The sequence below is a fragment of the Notamacropus eugenii genome, chromosome 1 (assembly GCF_028372415.1).
Source record: "Notamacropus eugenii isolate mMacEug1 chromosome 1, mMacEug1.pri_v2, whole genome shotgun sequence".
NCBI classification, from domain to species: Eukaryota; Metazoa; Chordata; class Mammalia; order Diprotodontia; family Macropodidae; genus Notamacropus; species Notamacropus eugenii.
In genome coordinates this window covers 535,065,585-535,085,650 of record NC_092872.1, presented here as the reverse complement: position 1 = coordinate 535,085,650, position 20,066 = coordinate 535,065,585, and the positions used below count along the sequence as shown (strand labels likewise).

General features: G+C 39.4%; 1 protein-coding gene across 1 annotated transcript in view; it reads right to left on the bottom strand.

Annotated features, from left to right (window-relative positions):
* Window positions 1–18,111, bottom strand: part of YIPF4 (Yip1 domain family member 4) — a 33,783-nt gene extending 15,672 nt beyond the window's left edge. Inside the window, exon 1 of the mRNA XM_072634129.1 lies at window positions 17,743–18,111. Within this exon, the coding sequence (XP_072490230.1) occupies window positions 17,743–17,824 (82 nt within the window). The 5' untranslated portion in view covers window positions 17,825–18,111. The remainder of the gene's footprint in view (window positions 1–17,742) is intronic.
* Window positions 18,112–20,066: the final 1,955 nt, after the last annotated feature.

Sequence of the window (20,066 nt, the reverse complement as noted above, 5' to 3'; positions counted from 1 at the left end):
TTGAATTGCCTTATGAAAATTCTGAAGATCACCTGGCACAATCCAGACACAGGTCTTTTCTCAAACTAAACTGCCACACATTCAAACTCTACAGCACAGAGTGCAACTACAGTGGGCTGGCAATGGTGCTCAAATGCCAAATGCATGCTTGCCTAAAAGACTATTTTATGGAGAACTCACACAAGGCAAGCGCTCACGTGATGGTCCGAAGAAGAAATACAAAGACACTCAAAGTCTCTTAAGAACTTTTGAATTGTATGACATGGGAGACACTGGCACAGGACGGCCCAGCATGGCATGCTCTTATTAGAGAAGGTGCTATGTCTATAAGCAGAGCAGAATTGAAGTAGCTCAAAAGAAACTCAAGACGGGCAAATTTAGAGAATCCACCCCAAATGTTCACATGGACTATCTGAACCCAACCTGTGGTAGGGCATTCTGAACTCATTTTGGTCTGATCTGCCACAGTTGGATGCACTGTAACTTGATTCTAACACAGAGATGTCATTTTGGTTCTCTTCGAGAACAAAGGATGACAACAAAAAAATGCCGCTAATAGTTTCAGCTATTATGATACTTAGAAAAATGTAGACTTAACAACCATCTCAAGGGGAGTTCATATCCTACCTCAAATGTGATAACTTGTTAATTACTATTGAAGTTTTAATTCTGGAGCAAAGAGTTTTTAATAGATTTTACTCAGCTAGAGCTTTAACAAAATATGTAATACAACTTGTACAACTAGGGCTAGGTATACTAAATGGAAAAGTGACTTGAAATAATTCTTAGCCTACAGAAAGAACGGTAGTTAAATTTAAATGACCTAAAAGAAATTTCTTCTGACTAGACTCCCATACTTTTTCCTCCTCCTCCATACTGTGAAGCAGGCCCTAGGGGCTTCACAGGACATTACTATCTACCACAAGACTGGAACATGAGGCAGAACCTTCAACAGTTTAATCACATTTCCCTCAACTGACCTCTATCTAATAATCACAGATATTCTGCCTGGACTCATTCTTCCAGGGGTAGTATAAACACTCTGTTAGACTCTTCCTATTCGCAATAATTCTGAACTCCCAATGCCAATGCACAAACCCCATTCCCTAACCCCAATTTATTCCCATCCTCTTTAAACTTACCCCCCAGAATGCCCCACTCTAGACCTGCTCTTTCCACTAAAACTTATAGAATGCCTGGACCATAATTAAACAACTCCCTTTCATTTTAGCCTCCATCATTCTTCCTCCTATCTTCTGTTCTTCCTGAACCTGGGTCCTTCCTGATAACACTGCTTTCCTCACTACCGTTTCCAATACTTGTTGCACTTCTGCTAATCCTCATTATGAACTATGGGTGGAGGGGGTGGAATTCTCATTGCTTGCCATTACTACTTTCAGTGTCTTCCTGTACCATAATCTCTAAGCAGTCTGTACTCATTTAAGGTTAATAATTTCCAAATTTTATCATCCAAATGAGAGGAAAGGAAAAATACTTATCAGAACTTTGCTTTTCTCCCTTTAATTTCAACTTCAAGCCCATAACAGGCAGGTATCGCAAAGTAAGAGGGATGGAGTCGCATTTTTAAAAATGTTTTCTTACCTCATCTCCTGTCCTGGGAAAGGACTCAGCATAACTCTCATGGCAGTCCCAAGTTCAGATCTTCGTTTGCTGTTTGCTGCCCCTTTTCACTGTTGTGTTTTAATTCCTCTCTGTCTCCTTAGTCCTCCCCTTTCCAGCCTCCACTCCCATTGTTTATTCTGGTCTTATGGTCTAAAACTCTGAAGAAAATCTTGATCTTTTGCCCTTCTCTATATGGGGTAGGAAGAGGGTAGACACAGTACCCCAGGTATATGGAAAAGGAGGAAAGAGGCTGGTTTTAGCCCAGATATAACCTATTATGGTCTGGAAAGTTGGGATGAGGGTACTGACTTCTTTCCCAACCTCTTCACCCAGTTAATGTCACTTCCAGTATCTAAAACATCAGGGATAAGGGTCGAGTTACAATTTTAGAAGGCAGCTAGGTGGCAGAGTCCATTGAGTGCTGGGCCTGAAGTCAGGAAGCTTCAGACACTTACTAGCTGTGTGACCTTGGGCAAGTCACTTAACCCTGTTTGCCTTCATTTCCTCACCTGTAAAATAAGCTGGAGAAGGAAGTGGCAAACCACTCCAGTACCTTTGCCAAGAAAACCCCAAAAAGGGATCACTGAGTTGGATATGACTGAAAAAATATGCCAAATAGAATTGGACATGATTGAAACAACTAAACAACATCATGTAAGTTTTTAAAGTTGGTGGGAACACTAAACAAGAAGGAGAGAGTATCTAAGAAACCTCAACAGAGGTAGGCACGTACCTTTCCACTCCTACCAGGATGATCCATTGCCAATCTGGTCAACTACTATTTGGGATTAGTTTAACAAATTTGAGTGAATCCTGGAGGGCTAACAGTAGTAGAAGACTGAGCCTGAACCCTTTGTGTATCACCATCTACTACCTGCCTAAGTTGTTTTGGACAGGTTCTGATGTTAGTTACTGATTGTTTTTTTAGTCCAAAAATTGTAATTTTTTTAAAGGAAAAAAAGCCAAATCTGAGTATAAGGAAGAGTAGAGCCTGGGTCCAAGGTAATCCCTGTTCCCCCTTTTTCATATACCTCCTCCTTCACAGGAGGAACCAGTAGCACCCTTGAGCCCTTCCAAATGACATCACAGAAGCAGGAAGCAGGTTGGGGTTGGAAACAGGGTCAGATTAAGTGCCTTCTGTGGCCATGGAACCCTCAACCTTTTGAGAGAAAGCTATAGCTCCCAAGACCCCATGGATGCTCTGAGTTATAACAGGTCAAGGTGGTTCCTACCTTTTCCCTACCTATCTAAAGTAGGAGATCTAGAAAGTAGTTTAGGTAAATTCCCCACAATGACTTGCTTATCTTTCTTCCCACCAAGACTCAGTCCACTCTCTGATGGACTATGAGAGAGCCTGGACCAGCAGGGACGTTTAAGGAACTAATTCTTTCCCTTTTGAGAAAAACAGCTCAATTCCCTTTAAATGTTGGGTTAGGAGTTTCTCCTAGATCTCTCTCCCTTCTTTTTTCACTTAGTACAGGTCCTATGTATATGAATTTTGTTTCCTTTCATTCCCACAGTCCCTAACTAGGTGTACTGACTACCCTGTAGCAACTCGTATCTGAGTATGTGTAATTTTGTCCTTCCATGTATCATTCCCTTTTGCATGCCTGGCATTAACACATGTTGGGACCCCTTTGAGAAGGGAACAGATTTCACTGTCTAGTGGTTTTGAAATTTTTAATTTTGAATATGTAATCCAATTTGTACTGTTACTTTTATAAATGCTGTATACTCTCCCTTTCTCCCACAGCTGTTGGTATAAATAAACTGCAAGCTCCTGTTTAAAAAAAAAAAATAACCTAGTACAGATCCTAGTGATCATTATCTACAAATCTTCAGGACATTCACTTTTCTTCAATTAGTTCAGTACCTAACTTACAGTCTCACTCTTTAATCCAACTCCTGCACACATACTAGGGGGATTCAACATACATACTGATGCTCCTTCAAGTACCCTAACTTAATCTAAGTTTCTTATTAAGAATCTTATTCTTATTAAGTTTCTTAATCTCCTCAGTTCCCATGAGCTATTCCTCCATGCAGCAACACACTAAGATGGTCATACTATTAGTCCAGAAGTGTTCCATTTTCATCCTAAACTCCAAAATTTATCTCATCATATTAGTTGATCATTCCACTTTTCCTATATCTTACAAGCCCTAATCCTATTCTTCATCTTCATCATGACTTTCATTCATTCTACATCTCAGTTTTTCCCCAGGCATTCACCTCTATGCTGTCCACAATCCTTCTTTATTTCAGCCTCTTGATGAATCAACTCAGTTTTACATTACCTTTTACTCTTGAATTCCTTGCATTATTGTCCATCATGCCTTGCCAAACCCTAACCCCTGTATTTCTCATCTGTCTCCTTCACTTTTATTCAACTACAGCTGAATGGGGCTAGAACAAATCATGAACTGTGCTGACTGGATCCACTACAAAATTACATCACCTTTTTTAAACTGGGACTTCACTGAAGCAAGGAAATCCTTTTACACTTTTCTGATCAATTTGCTAGCCCACTCTTCATAGTGGCTATGCTGAAACTTCTTGTCTCTCCTCTTGCCTCCCATAGTATCCTCTCTCCTCACTTTCTCTGGTAAGGGCCTCCCCTCATATTTCACCAAAATAATTGAGGCCATTCGTGGAAAGCTCTTTCTCTGCTCCTCATGTCACATCACTCAGGCATCTCCCCCAGTATCATCTCCTTCACTCTGTTCTTAGATGAAAAGATGGCGCTTCTTTTTGTCAAGACTAACCCATCTACATGCACCCTTGCACATGTCCCCTCCCATCTTCTTTAACAGCTTGCGCCTCCACTCCCCCCATTTTTAATCTCTCCCCTATTTACTGGCTTTTTCTTTGCTGCCTACAAATAAACACATCTGTCTCATCCTTTAAAAATCCTCACTTGATCAGACTATTCCCAATACTTAGTGTACCATATCTCTCCTATCTTTTTAACTAAACTCCATGAAAAAGCCATATACAATAAATGCCTCCATTTCCTCTCTCTACTCTCTTTTAAATCCTCTACAATCTGTCATCCAGCCTCAAAATGCAACTGAAATTGCTCTCTCCAAAGCTACCAATGATCTCAACTGCCAAGTTTTTCTCAATTCTTAACCTTCCTGATCTCTCCACAACATTTCACCCTATTGATTACTTTCTCCTCTCAGATACTCTTTAGGTTTTCATGATACTGTTCTTTCCAGGTTATTTTTCTACCTGACAGTTGCTTCCCAATCTCCTTTGATGGATCTTAATCCAGGTCATGTCCACTAATCATGGTTACTCTTCAAGATTTTGGCCTAGGCCCTCTTCTCCTGCTATACTATCTTACTTGGTGTTCTCATCAACTTCCATCAGTTCAATCATCATCTCCATGAAGATAATTCTTAGTTTTATATATCTAGCCCTAGTCTCTCTGCTGAGTTACAGCTCCACATCACCAACTGCCATTTGGACATCTCAAATTAGTTATCTCATATATAGCTCCTACTGAACATGCCCAAAACTGAACTCATTACCAACTCTCCTCTATTTTTTCTCAAGGCTATTATAATCTTCCCAGGTTTGCAATCTCAGAGTCATTCTGGATTACTCATTCATCCCACATGCAATAATGATAATAGCAACTGTAACAGTTAGCATTTCTATAAAATTTTAAGGTTTACAAAATGATACATACATGCTCTCATTTTGTCCTCACAACATCTGATCTCACAACCATGAGACAACCATATTATCATCCTTATTTCACAAGTAAGGAAACTAACGCTCAGAGAGGTTAAGTGACTTGCCTATAATGACACGGCTAGCTAGATAGGATCACAGGAAGGATTCAAATCCTGAATTCAAGTCTAGCACTGTATCCACTACACTGTGACCATCTTTTGATAACATAAAAAGTCAAAGAAAAGGTATCAGCTTAGCCAATTACCTTTTCCTACTGAAGCTTAAATGATATAAAGCAACTGTCACAAAAAAAGATCAAAAGAGTTCAGAAACTTCCATAGCTAGGAAACTTCTCATCTCCTTAACAAACTTTACAAAGTGATAGCTAAAGGTAATAAAAGTAACAGAAGAATATAAACTCATTTGCAAAATACACAAAAAAATGATGGATTATGAGCAATCTCACCTCATAAAACAACAAAGAGTACTCTGAATAAGATAATATATTTGTAGAAAGCTTGGCCTGAGACCCAATTCAGTATAAATGCTCCAAGACCATACACAGAACAAAGTGGAAGGAGAACTAAGAAATGAAAAAAATGAAACTGGCTTGCCTAGTTACTGTTCTATAGTTTTCTGATCTCATGATTGATGAGAGTAAAACTACGACATTTATATACTTAATCTGATGTGTTCTACAGGAAGCAGAAATGGGTTTTAGGAAGATGAGTAAGGAAAGGCAGCTATATTAAACTAAATATGTATAAAAGACATTGATGTTAGAGGTAACAATTTTGAAAACCTGAAAGTATTGCTTCTCAAGATTTCAAAGCAGGGAAGATACCCCCCAAAATGGTAATAAATCACCAGTCTTATCCTTCAGCACCTCAATGTATCCATTATCTCATCAATGAAGGTAATTCTTCCAGGAGTATAGATTATAACCCTTCTAATGTCTTCTATCCTAAATAATTTTTGTCCATGTTCCCCCAATAATCCTCATCCAAGAATCTACTCAATGTCTTGGAAATCTTCTCTAGGTCTTTTAAACATTCTGTGGGTACCAGTGCAACACTAAAGTTGTCATTCTGTTACAACTTGCTCTTACTACATGACCAACCTATCTTTTTTTTCCTGCTTGGTATACTTCATACCAATTCCTGCACACAAGCCCTTGCTAATAATACATTGATTACTTATTCTCTTTGGTTTTTCAAAAACACGGTTGTTCTAGAATTTGCATCAATCATCAGTAGGATACTGGTTTTTCAAAGGTGGATCTTTAAGTCAAGGAGCAGGGATCATTTAAAGTGCTACATGCACAATTTCTTGAAGCAAACCCAGTTGACTCTCTTGCTCTTATTCAATTTCAGGCTCATTTCATTGTTTATCTGCAGTATATGTCCAATATATATACACTACTATACTAACTTAATACACTGGTGATTCAACTGCATGTCTTTGGATAATAGTCATCTTTAATTTATTTTATTGTTCCTGGGTTCACTGTTAGGCAGACCTCATGAATTTTAAAGAACTATTTTCTTCAGTGAGCTTTTGAACCTCCTTTTCCATTTGGCTAATTCTGCTTTTTAAAGCATTCTTCTCCTCACTGGCTTCTTGGACCTCTTTTGCTATTTGGGTTAGTCTATTTTTAAAGGTTTTATTTTCTTCAGCATTTTTTTAGGTCTCCTTTAGCAAGCTGTTGACTTGTTTTTCATGATTTTCTCGCATTACTCTCATTTCTCTTCCCAATTTTTCCTCCACCTCTCTTACTTGATTTTCAAAATCATTTTTGAGCTCTTCCATGGTCTGAGACCATTGTAATTTTTTTTTTGGAGGTTTTGGATGTAGAAGCCCTGACTTTTATGTCTTCCTCTGATGGTATGCTTTATTCTTCCTCATCTGAAAGGATGAAAGAACATACCCTTTCGCCAAGAAAGTAACCTTCTACAATCTTATTTTTTTTCCCTTTTTTGGGCATTTTCCCAGACAGTTACTTGACTTCTGAGTCCTTTGTCAAGAGGAAGGTATACTCTAGGGACTTCTAAGTTCTCAGTTCCTCCAAGGTGGCACAATCAAAGGAGAGTTTACTCCTCTCCTGGCCTGCGCTCTGGTCTGGGAGCAACCAGAAGCTTTTCTGCCCAGGATCCTCTCCAAAGCCTCCATCCACCAAGTCAGCACTCCTCCTCACCCCAGGACTACTACTCAGAACTGAGACCCAGACTGGCAGCTCAATTCCCCTAGGGTCTTTAGGCTGAGGGCTCCAAAAATGGACGCTGCTGCTACCACCCTGGGGCCAGGGCTTGGACTGGACCTCGCTCCCCTTCTCACCCAGGTGAAAGAGCTTTCTTACTGACCTTTGAAGTTGTCTTTGGTGTTTGTAGGTTGAGAAATCTGGGAACCACAGCTGCTACCCGTAATTCCACACCCCAAAGGCTCCTTCAGTCCTGTCCATGCTGTGCAGCACAGCCAAGGCACGGCTGCGCTCCACTCTCAGCCCAGTGTGATAGACCTTTCCTGTAAGTCTTTCAGGCTGTCTTGGGCTGGAAATCTCTTTCACTCTGTTGTTTTGTGGCTTCTGCTGCTCTAGAATTTGTTTAGAGTCATATTATGTAGGTATTTTATGGGCTATGGGGGTAGAGCTAGAACAGATCCGTCCTTCTACTCTACCATGTTCCCTCATGAATTATTTTGACTATTTTTGATATGGGTCTATAGTAGCCAGAGGCTTGATGAAATCAACTCCTCATTACACTCATATAGAGCAGCTGGAAAACTGCATCTGAAAGTAAATCCCCTTTCTACTTGCACTCCACACAGGACATCCTCCATGATAGCTGTAAATATAACATCTATCTCCTACTTGCTTTATTCGGGGTTTAATGTTGAGAATTAGAGCACTGTTAAACAAAATTATCTCCACAGCTACATCTACTAAAGAAACTTGGAAATTCCAGGAAGACAGAAAAAATGTTTAATAATTTCCCCCACAGAAACTTGCCCATAATTGAAATTTAATATATGTTTTTTTAAACAAATGACTGGATTAAAAACAAAGTAACAAAAGAAAACAATCAAAAAGTCCTCTACACAGAAAATCAGTTTGAATAGAAACTCCATCAACAGAACTCATAAAAATGATAATCTCCATCTTAGTTTTCCAGAAAAAGTTTCTTATATATTTTTCCTTTTTTAAAAGTTTCTGCAAATATCCTGTGCCTTTAATTTTTTTTTTTTTATCAACTACAAGAAGAAAAAAGCCATAGTTCATCTTTGTAGGCACTGTCATAGTTCCAAGCTCCTCTGATAACAAAGCAGATCTCAATGAGAAGTGCACCAGGAGGGTTTTGGAGTTACAGGAAATAAGGAAACATCATTCAAATTCCTGGCAACATTACATCAAAGTCTCTACCTTGTAGGTTGTACTTATTTTGTGAAATAGTCACCTAATAATAGCAAATAGTCATTATACAACCACAGCTTTGGAGCTAGAATATAAGTGATTTAGTACACCCATTCTCACCCAGACCAAGGCTTAGAGAAATCATATGACTTTTTCTAGGTCACTCATATATGTGTGTGTGTGTGTGTATGTATATACACATATATACACACACATAGATACAGACATACATATACATATATGTGTGTGTGTATATATGTATATTATATATATGAGCTGAGATCTGACCCAGGTCATCAGACTCCCAAACCAGCACCCTTTTGACTGTTTCATTCTTGTAAGATTACATAATAATGTTGATCAGGTATAGTAAACATCTTGTTAAGTTATGAGATATATACTAAGTTTAAACCTTCAATTATTATATTCGCAGTCTGTATGTTGAAAATAAAAACAGAGCCAAAATGGCAGAATACAGTGAAGCTCTTCCAAACAGACAAAGAAAATGTACCAGATGAAATCCTGATCAGGAAATCCAAGAAAAAAGATCATGGTGAGTCATTTTTCCTGCCAATGCTGGCAAAGGGAGGGAGACAGAGAGATCTGCAGAAAATGGGGACAGACAGGGTCTAGCAGAGAATCACCACACAGAGTATTTCAGCAAAAGGAGAGGTTGTGCGTAAGGAGAGGAAGATCTAACTGAAAGGGGCCAAAATTCACGTAGGGTCCAAGAACAGGTGGCAGCTTCGTTGCTCCTTACTCAGTACCAGACCACAGATCCGGGGCACACTAAGGAGGGGACCTGCACCTGGGGGTAGAACTCAAGGCTGAGGTATCACAGGCTCTAGGCTATTATACCAGGCATGGACCAAGTTCAGAAACAATTAGTAGCTGTGCCTCCCTCCTCTCCTTCCCCTCCAGAAAGAACAGGGTCTCATTTCCAACTTTTAGCTTAGTCTGAAGGCCACAAGAGGAATTACCAGGACATGATTGCCAGACCAAAGGGCAGCCTACACTCAATCAACAGAGCTGGCTGATTGCAAATGAGTTAAGCAGCAGTCTATGGAAACTTCAAAATGTGCACGTCTTATTGCTCAGATACAAAACTAGGTCAGCAACCTAAAGAACTCAGAGGCACAGGCAGGATTCAGACTTTGTCTTGGGACCTCAGACCACTCTGGCAGCACTGAAAGCTTGCCGGTCCTCAGGTTGAGCTGTCCTGAAGAGCTTGGAAAAACAAAACACTCCACAACCAGTGGCAAGACTAGCCTCAACATTCCCTTCAAAAGTGTTCAGAGCCTGGTCCTAACAAACCTGAAATCAAGAAGTAGGCTGGAAGAATGAGCAAACAAAAAAAAATCTACCATGAAAAGCTATTTTAATGACAAGCATGCTCAAGACAATAAAACCAGGAGAGAATGGCTCCAAAACATCTATAAGCAAAGGCTCAGTTGGGCACAAATTCAAGTAGAATTCCTGCAAGAGATGATCAAAGGCCTTTTTTTAAAGGTTTAAAATTATTTTTAAAGAGTAAGAATGCTGCTGTTGTTGTAATGTTGTTCAGTCATTCAGTCATTTCCTACTTTTCATGACCCCATGGACCATAGCAGTCCAGGCCCTTCTATCTTCACTATCTCTCCAAGACCGTCCAAGTCCACATTCTTTGTTTCCATGATACTATTTATATCCATCTCATTCCCTGCCATTGCCTTTTCATTATGCCTTCAATCTTTCCCAACATCAGAATCTTTTCCAATGAGTCACATCTTCTCATTTTGTGGTCAAAGTATTTAAGCTTCAGTTTCAGTATTTGACGACCTCAATTAATTTCTTTAAGTATGGACTGATTTGAACTCCTTACTATCCAAGGAACTCTCAAAAATTTGCTCCAGCACAACAATTCGAAAACATCCAATTCAGCAGCATTTAGCTTTCCTTATAATCCAAGTCTCACAACCAAGTCTCCCATTGCTACTGGAAAAGTCATAACTTAAGACTATATAGACTTTTGTTGGCAAGGTGATGTCTATTAGCATGCTGTCCATATTTACCACAGTGTTCTTTCCAAGGAGTGCCTTTTAATTTCATGGCAGTAGTTGCCTTGTGCAGTGATCTTTGAGCCCAAGAATATAGAATCTGACAGAGCTATCATTTCTTCTCCCTCTATTTGCTAGGAAGTGATGGGACCAGTTGCCTAGATCTTTTTACTTTTTTTGATGTTAAGCTTCAAGCCAGCTTTTATACTCTCCTCTTTCACTCTCATCAAGAGGCTTCTTAAGTCTTCTTCAGTTTCTGCCATCAGAGTGCTATTATCTGCATATCTGAGACTGTTGATATTTCTTTTGGAAACCTTAATTCCGGTTTTCATCCAGCCTGGCATTTCGCATGATGTACTCTGCATATAAGTTAAACAAATAAGGTGACAATATATAGCTTTGTTGTACTTCTTTTCCGATTTTAAACCAATCAGTTGTTACAGGTTCCATTCTAACTGTTTCTTCTTGGCTTGAATTCAGGTTCCTCAGGAGACAAGTAAGATCATCTGGTGCTCTCATCATTTTGAGGACTTGCCACATTTTGCTGTGATTCACAAAGTTTAAGGTTTTAGTGTAGTCAAAGAAACAGAAGTAGATGCTTTTCTGGAACTCCCTTGCTTTCTCCAGAATCCAGTGAATGTTGGCAATTTGGGCTCTAGTTCCTCTGTGTCTTCAAAAACCAGCCTGCACTTCTGATAATTTTTGGTTCACATGTTGCTGAAGCCTAAGCTTGAAAAATCTTAAGCATAACCTTGCTTAAGAAATGAGTGCAATTGTTCAGTAATTTAAACATTTTTTGGCACTACCCTTCTTTAGAATTAGGACGTAAACTGATATTTTTCAAATCAGTGATCACTGTTAAGTTTTCCAAATTTGCTGGCATATTAAACATAGAAGTTTAACAGCATCATCTTTTAATATTTTAAATAAATCAGCTGTAATTCCATCACCTCCACTAGCTTTACTGTTAGCAATGCCTCCTAAGGGTCACTTGACTTCATTCTCTAAGATATCTGGTTCTAGATCAGTAACCATACCATCCTACTTATCTGTGACATTAAGATCGTTCTTGTACAGTTTATTTCTTTGTGTTGCTCATTTAAGAAAACCTTAATCTCTCCTTGCTATTCTCTGGAATTCTGCATTCAAGTTGACCATATCTTTCCCTTTTGCATTTGTAAAGACTCATCAGAAAATTATTTTGCTTTCTTGCTCTTCTTTTTCTTTGGAATGTTTTTTGTTGCGGCCTCTTGTATAACATTGTGAATTTGGTCCACTGTTCTTCAGGCACTCTATCTACCAGATCTAATCCCTTAAATCTATTCATTACTTCCACTTCATATTCATAAAAGATGACAAGTGATTCAGTGGAGAAGGAAACAGCAAACCACTCCAGTATCTTTGCCAAGAAAACCCCATGGACAGTACTAAAATGATAAAAGAGATGAAACCAGAAGATGAGCCCCTCAGATTGGAAGGTGTCTAATACACTACTGGGGAAGAGAAGAAGACTGCTACAAGTAGCTCCAAAAAGAATGAAACAGCTGGGCTAAAGCTCAGTTGCTGATAAATCTAGTTACAAAAGGAAAGTCCGATGCCATAGGAACCTGAAAAATAAAATCTATGAACCAAGGTAAGTTGGATGTGGTCAAACAGGAAACAGATTAAACATCAACACCTTGGGTATTGGGGAAGTTAAATGAACAGGAATGAGTAAGTTTAATTCAGATGATCACTGCACATATGATTGTGGGCAAGAATCCCTTAGAAGAAATGAAGTAGCTCTCAAAGTCAATAAAAGGATGAGAAAAGCAGTACAGAGATATAATCTCAAAAACAACAGAATGATATCTGTTTGAATCCAAGGCAAATTGTTCAACATCACAGCAAAAAAAGTCTATGCTCTGACCACTGATGTCAGAGGCCAAAGTTGACCACTTCTATGAAAACCTGTAACATCTTCTAAAAATAACAACAAAAAAGACGTCATATTAATCATAGGAGATCGGAATACCTAAGTAGGAAATCAAAAGACAATTGGAATAATAGGCCTTAAATAGCCTTAAAGTAAAAAATTTTTTTTTGTTCTGTTTTTTGGAGGCAATCGGAGATAAGTGCCTTGCTCAAGTTCACACAGCTACTAAGTGTCTGAGGCTAGATTTGAACTCAAGTTCTCACCACACCACCCAGCTGCTCCCAAATGAAACAGGGTAGAGACTAAGAGTTTTGTCAAGAAAACTTACTGTTCACAACAAACACTCTTTTTCAACAACCCAAAAGGCAACTCTACACAGACATCACTAGATGCTCAATACTGAAATAAAACTGATTATATACTTTGCAGCCAAAGTGGAAAAGCTCCATACACTTAGCTAAAACAAAATCTGGAGTGGACTATAGCACAGATCATGAATTTCTTACTGCAAAATTCAGACTTAAATTGAAGAAAGCAGAAAAAAACATCAGATGATATGAGTATGAGTACAAATGTTAGGGGAAAAACACTGCCAAAGAAGTGAGAGTGATGGAAGAAAGAACTGGAAGGGGAGTTAGCTTGGCACAAAGGTACAAAATCTTCCTCAAGAAAAATGAAATTCCCTGAAAATCAGAATGGATCGCAGAGAACCCAATGACTCCATGAAAAAAAGACAGAAGAAAATTTAAGGTAGGGCAAATACAACTGACCATGAAAACAGACTGAAAAGATATAATTTAAGAATCATTGAAATACCTGAATATAAGTGAGTCAATAAATATTTACTAAGTGCCTACCATATGCCTGGTACTGCACTACGTGCTAGATATACAAATAAAAACAAATCTAGCCCCTGTCCTCAAGGTACGTACAACCTAATGGGAAAGACAACAGACAAAAAGAAGTTGAAAAGTTCGGTAGAAGTGCTTAATCAAGTGGAGATGTAGGTACGGATGAGATGTGTAGAGACAGACTCAATCTTGTAGGATAAATTTCCCAGTGATGAGCTTTCTGGGGAAAGAAGGCATGATGGAAAAGTTCAAAGAAGTACAAAAGCAGTGTAGCTGGGAATTCATTACCCTGAACAAAAAACAGGCCCAGACATCAAATTTCAAGAAATCATAAAAGAAAACTGCCTCAGAACCAGAAGGCAAAGTGGAAACAGAAAGAATCTGCTGATTACCTTCTGAAAGAAACCCCAAAATAAAAATTCCCAGGAGCTTTGTAGCCAAAATCCTGAGCTTCCAGATAGAAGAAAAAATATTGAAAGCAGATAGAAATAATTTAAGCACCAAGGATCCTCAGTTCAGACAACACAGGATTTAGCAGTTTCCACCATATAGGAGCAGAGAGCTTTGAAAAAGATACTTAAGAAGGCAAAAGATAAAGGCCAATGACAGCAAACCAAGAATAGTTTACCAACTAAAACTGAGAAAAATCCTACAGGGGAAAAAAATTGACCTTTAAAATGAAATAGATAAAAAGAACCAGAGTAGTAGAAACTCAGAAGAACAAATTCAGAAAATATTAAAAGAAACATAAAAAGATAAACATAAGCAAACAATCACATGGAATAAAATAAGAATAAACTGCTTATGTTCTAATATGGAGAGATGATATGAGTCGTCTCTGAACCTTAATCATCATCAGGGTTCACAATGAGTGTAATGATAAGATGGAAGGCTTAGAGAGGTAAGTGCTATCATCTCATTTTACAAATGATGAAACTGAGGCAGAAAAAAGTTTAAATGATTGGCTTAGTTGGTTAGAAAGTAGCTGAGATCCCATTTAAACTCAAGTTTTCCTGACTCTAAGTCTACTGGCCTATGAAAAAGGAGAAGGGGGAATAAGAATGAGGTTAGATTGAGGGATAAGTACTAAACAAAACAAATTTTTTTTTCTTTCTTTCTCGGGTGAATGGAAGAAAGAGGGAGAGAAGGTAGATTTTCGCTAATTGAAAAAAAATTTTAATTAAAAATACTTAACCTGTACAGTCAATGTTAGGGCCAGCTATGATAATAAGCTAGACTTCATGAATGATTAAATTGTATTCTCGCTATACTGGAAGGTGCAGCTTGAATAAAATAGAGATATCTTTTGGACTACCATATTCTGACAAATATTTGCATACTGCATTGAAAAAGAAAACATGCTAGATTTGGGATTAGAAGACCTGAGTTCAAATCCTGATTGTGCCACTTACTACCTGTGTGATGTGTGACAAATCATTTAACATCTCTCTATCTCAGTTCCTTCATATGCAAAATGAAGATAATTATGTAATTATTAAGAGGTAATTTTAAAAAATTTAAAACAAGCATTGGTGTTTTTAGCACCCAAAGTCATAAAAAAAAATTCTAAGAGGAAGAAAAAGTCAAATCAATAGTTGCATGACCTATGAAAATTCAATTTGAAAAAAAATTTGAAGTTCTCCTTAGATCAAAAAACCCAAACAATTAATTATAAATCAACTCTCATTCATTTCTTGCAGTGTTTGTGTCCTATTTGATTACAAACCTGTCTTGTCCACAAAGTTCAATAGTGTAAAAACTAAATAATGATAAAAGAAATATAAATCAAAACAATTCAATTTTAACCTCATACCCCAAAAACTGGCAAGGAGGACTGGAAATCATCAATAGCATGTGAAGAGGAAGGTTGTGGAAAGACAAGCACAGCAATGGATTAGTTCAATTACTGTAGATAGTAATTTGGAATTTTGAAAAGAAAATGACTAAAAGGTCCAAATCATCTGATACAGAAATTCCACTCCTAGGAATATATATATATTTTATTTTACCTAGCATTTATACAGCACTTTTAAGTTTTGCAAACTTTACAAATACAATATTACCTCATTTGATCCTTACTACTTGGGAGGTAGGTGCTATCACTTCCATTTTACAGAGGAGCAAACTAAAGCAGACAGAGGCAGTGATTTGTCCAAGGTCACACACCCCTTATGTGCCTGAGGCTAGATTAATTTAGGCCTCTTCCGATGCTAGGTCTAGGTCTCTTTTCTATCTGGCCAACTAGCTACATATTCTTCAAGGAAACCAAAGATTAAAAAACAGTCCTACACCCATCAAAATATTTATAGCAGAACTTTTCATAGTAGCAAAAACTTGGAAACAAAGTAGACATTCACTAATTGGAAGTAGCTAAAGAAAATGTGGTGCAGAAAAACAATATACACAATAACATAATTAGGACAACAAAACATGGAAACTGAATGCTAAGTAATTATAAACCATAATACAAAAATAAAATTTGCATTGATGAAGAAATGTGAGAATGCATCTTCCTGCCATTTTTGCGGGGGGTGTGTGTGTGAGGGGTTACGAATGTCAAAAATTTCAAGTTAGACTTTTTTTTGCAATATTGGCTAGTTTTGCTGAATTTTTCGGGGTTTTTTCTTTTTCTTTGTTATTATTTGTATAAAAGGTGGCTGAGGGGGGAGGGAGGATATTGTAAAAGGCAGGTCCTGTAAAAATAAATAATTTTTAAAAAAAAATCATTATTGTGCAGAGTAAAAACAAGACAAAAAATGTAGATGTAAAGGAGGCTAGAAAAAAGGAAGCATCGGTACAGAAGCTATGGATACCCAACTGTTACAGTCTTTCTCCACCAGTCTTTGCTTCCACCACTATGTATCATGGGACTGCATCAAAATCTCCACTAGTTACTTCCAGCTGGATCACTAGATGCACAAGGCTCAAGACCTGCCCATATCCTAGCATTTATTTACTAGCTATGTCACCATAACCTCAGCTTCTTCATATGTAAAATGAAAGTTATATTATAGAGCCTTTAAAGCTTTTCACTGTTATAGTAATATCAAGAGGCAGGCAATGAGGTGACAGACTGAACCAAAAACTGTATCTTAAAATGGGCTTCACTGACGCAGGACCTCAAAACTGGTGCTCCTTTGGTAACGTTACTTCTTTTTTTTCCTTTTGGTAAATAGTATTTTATTTTTTCCCAATCACAAGTAAAGATAATTTTCAACATGCATTTTTATAAGATTTTGAGTTCAAATCTTTTCTCCTTTCCTTTCTCTCCTCCTCAAGACGGCAGGCAATCTGATACATGTTATATATGTACAATCATGAAAACGTATTTCCACATTAGTCATGTTGTGAAAGATGAAACAAAAGGGAAAAGCCACCAAAATAAAAGTAAAAATAATATGCTTTGATCTGCATTCAGACTTCACAGTTCTTTATCGGGATGTAGATAGCATTTTCTGTCATGAGTCTTTTGGAATTGTCTTGGACCACTAATATTTCTGAGAGGAACTAAATCAATCATACTTGATCATCGCACAGTGTTACTGTTACTGTGTACAATGGGCAACATTTAATTCTATGAAGCTTTTCAGGATGTGTGAATAAACACACTAAAGAGTACAGAAAATGGGCGCAAGAAATACCCAACTCTAAGACTCTACGAATCAACATCTCTGAGCCTGTCTCCTTCTTTGTAAAATGCTGCTAATGATATCTTCCTTATAGGGTCGCTATCAAATCAGATAACCAACGTTTATTGGGAGAATGAAATGAGAACTACGGCAGTTGCTTGAAGGATGTGTTTCGTTTTTTTCTTGTATCCTTAGCTCAGTGCCTGGCACCCGATTGACAACGTACACAAAGTGCTTGGTAAACTTTAAAACGCTATGTAAATGTCAATTATTACTAAGGACACCTATACATTCCCTCTCACTCCATCCCTCCCTCTGCGCATCTTTCCTAACCACAACCCCGGGACAATGGTCAGGTCCAATCTCTGGGCTGAAGCCTAGGCTGGCGGGCTCCCCAAGTCCTCCCCCTGAGCTGTCGCGGGGGCCAGTCGCCAGACTGGGTTTGGGTGGGTCTGGATCTCGTCCCCCGTCCCTGCCCAGCCCCCCTTGCAGCCACGGCGCCGGGCCAGGCTCGATCGAGGGCTCGGAGTAGGCCGAAACCCATGCACCTCGGGCGCCTGCCACCTCAGGGCCCTCTGGAGGGTCGCCAATGCCTCACCTTCAGCGTCTGCGGAGGAAACGAAGGTAAAGTCCCCGTTTGTAGGTGAATACAGCTGGGGCGGACCCGGCGGCGGCTGCATCTCCCCGCCCCGCGGAGGTAGCGACCGCGGCGGCGGCGGTGGCTGGGCCCAGGCTTCGAGGCGCAGGCGGCGGCGCCGACCTCAGACGCTTAAGCTCGTCCGGGCCCTCCGCGCAAACGGCGGCGGCTTCTGGACCCTCGAGCTGCGGCCGAGGAGGGCGGGGAAAGCTGGCAGGACGATGACAACGGGCTCGAGAAGAGCGGGGCCCAAAACCCGACCTGGGTCCAGCCACTGGCGAGCACCCAAGCCCCGCGACGCCGGCGTCCAGACAGGCCCATAACACTGACAGGCGTCCTGCCATTGGCTGTTTGTAATGCGGCCGCCGATTGGCTGCCTCGAGGGTGATGCCGATTGGCTGTTCTGATTGTTGCTTCAGGAAGTTCTCCCCAGGGCTAGGCGAGGAAGTTTACTTGTGATTGGTGGAGACTCCGGGCAGCCCACTTTGCCCCTCCCCGCTTTTCTGTCCCTTTTTCCTTCCTTTGTTACTCTGGTGCGTTCTTTCCATGGAACAGTTACTTTTCCTTCGTTCTCTTCTCTTCCCCAAGCTCAATCCAACTTCATTCTGTCCTCTTCAGCCTGGGATCACCACTGGGATCCTGTGGGAGCCTGGATCTTCTTAGAAGTGACAGTGTGTTACAGAAGGAATCAACTTAGAAAGCCTTGTTTTACCCTTCAACCAATCAGCATGCGTTTCTTAATCGCCTACGGCGTTATTATTAGTTACTTTGTAGTTTTTCGTTATTAAGTTACCTCGAGTTATTAGTTACTTTGTAGTCACTAGTCCAGGCTCTGGAGATAAAAAGACAAAAACAAAAAAACTGCTCTCACCGAGTTCTCTACACGTGAAACTCATGTCCCCAAAAAGTTAATTTACATTACATTACATAGAATACTAGAATCTAGTCAACAAACATTATTAAATGCCTATTATGTGCTGTATCGAACAGGGGGATTTTAAAAAAAGGCAAAAAGTCTCTTCGCTGAATTTACAATCTGATAGAAGAGGCAAAATCCAAACGACAATGTATAAGAAAGATACATACAGGACATATTGGTGGAAATCTCAGAAGAAAGGCGCTAGCATTAAGAGAGCACATGAAAGGCTTCTTTCAGGAGGAAGGATTTTAGCTGAAATGTGAAGGCAGCTTGGAGGTGGAATGAATAAGGAATTTCAGGTATGAGGACATCCAGTGAAAAACTTCAGAGCAGGGAGATGGAGTGCCTTCAGTGAGGCATGGCAAGGAAGCTGTGTCTTAGAGCATATATTACATTAATTTACATAGGATCTTAGAGCTGGAAAGAAGTCCAGGGGCCATATAGTCCTACCCTCTCATTTTACAGAGATGGAAGCACTGGTTCGAAGAGGGTAATTCACTGGCCCAAGATCAAACAAGGAGATCACAAAATGGAATTTGAATGGCAGAGCTATTATCCTTCCCAGTGAACCCTATTGCTTTCTCAAGAAACTTGACTTTTCCTAATTATTGGAACTATAAGGAATAGGTTTAAAATGAACTTAAAATTTTTAACATAAAATTAAGCGTTTTGGGGGGTGCCTTCTACAAAGTGTAGTTAGTGGATAGGGTGGATAGGGTACTCCAGGAGGGCTAGTATTTTTGGTTTAGGGCTGCAAATTCTTTTCAGGGCTGCTCATCACCTTTGATGACCACCTACCAACCAGCTCTCACCTGTGGCTCCAAATGAAGTTGAAGCATGCACACTGGCCACACTCCCATGAAACCATCTTAGCAGAGGGCCCTAAACCAAGTTGAGATGGGTGAGTTGGAAGGGTGTCTACCCCAAGCATGTGAAGACTTCCTTGACAGAATAGGTAGGTGGGAGCATTTTTGTTTCAGTGGGCTATAAAGGTGGTAGTAGCAGACATTGTGGAGCACTTAGAGCTTCTACAGACACCTAAGAGGCCAAGGTCATCCACTGCATCCAGAGCCATTGCCAGTCATCTTGACTTTTCACTTGCCACTGAACTCTGATGACTCTGGAAGAGAAAATGAAGCCGACAAGTTCCCTTAACTGTGCCTCACTTAAATTTTTTCAGGAGTCAAAAGGCATTACAAATACTAATTTACTATTTCATTATTTTACTATTCAATTATTTTATTATTTATTACTTTATGACATTACGCTATTTTACATACCTCAAAGTCCTATGGTAATGGTTAATTATGAAGCAAAAGGTGCAGATACTCTTAGAGTTATAGTCACAACCCTGCACACACTCAGG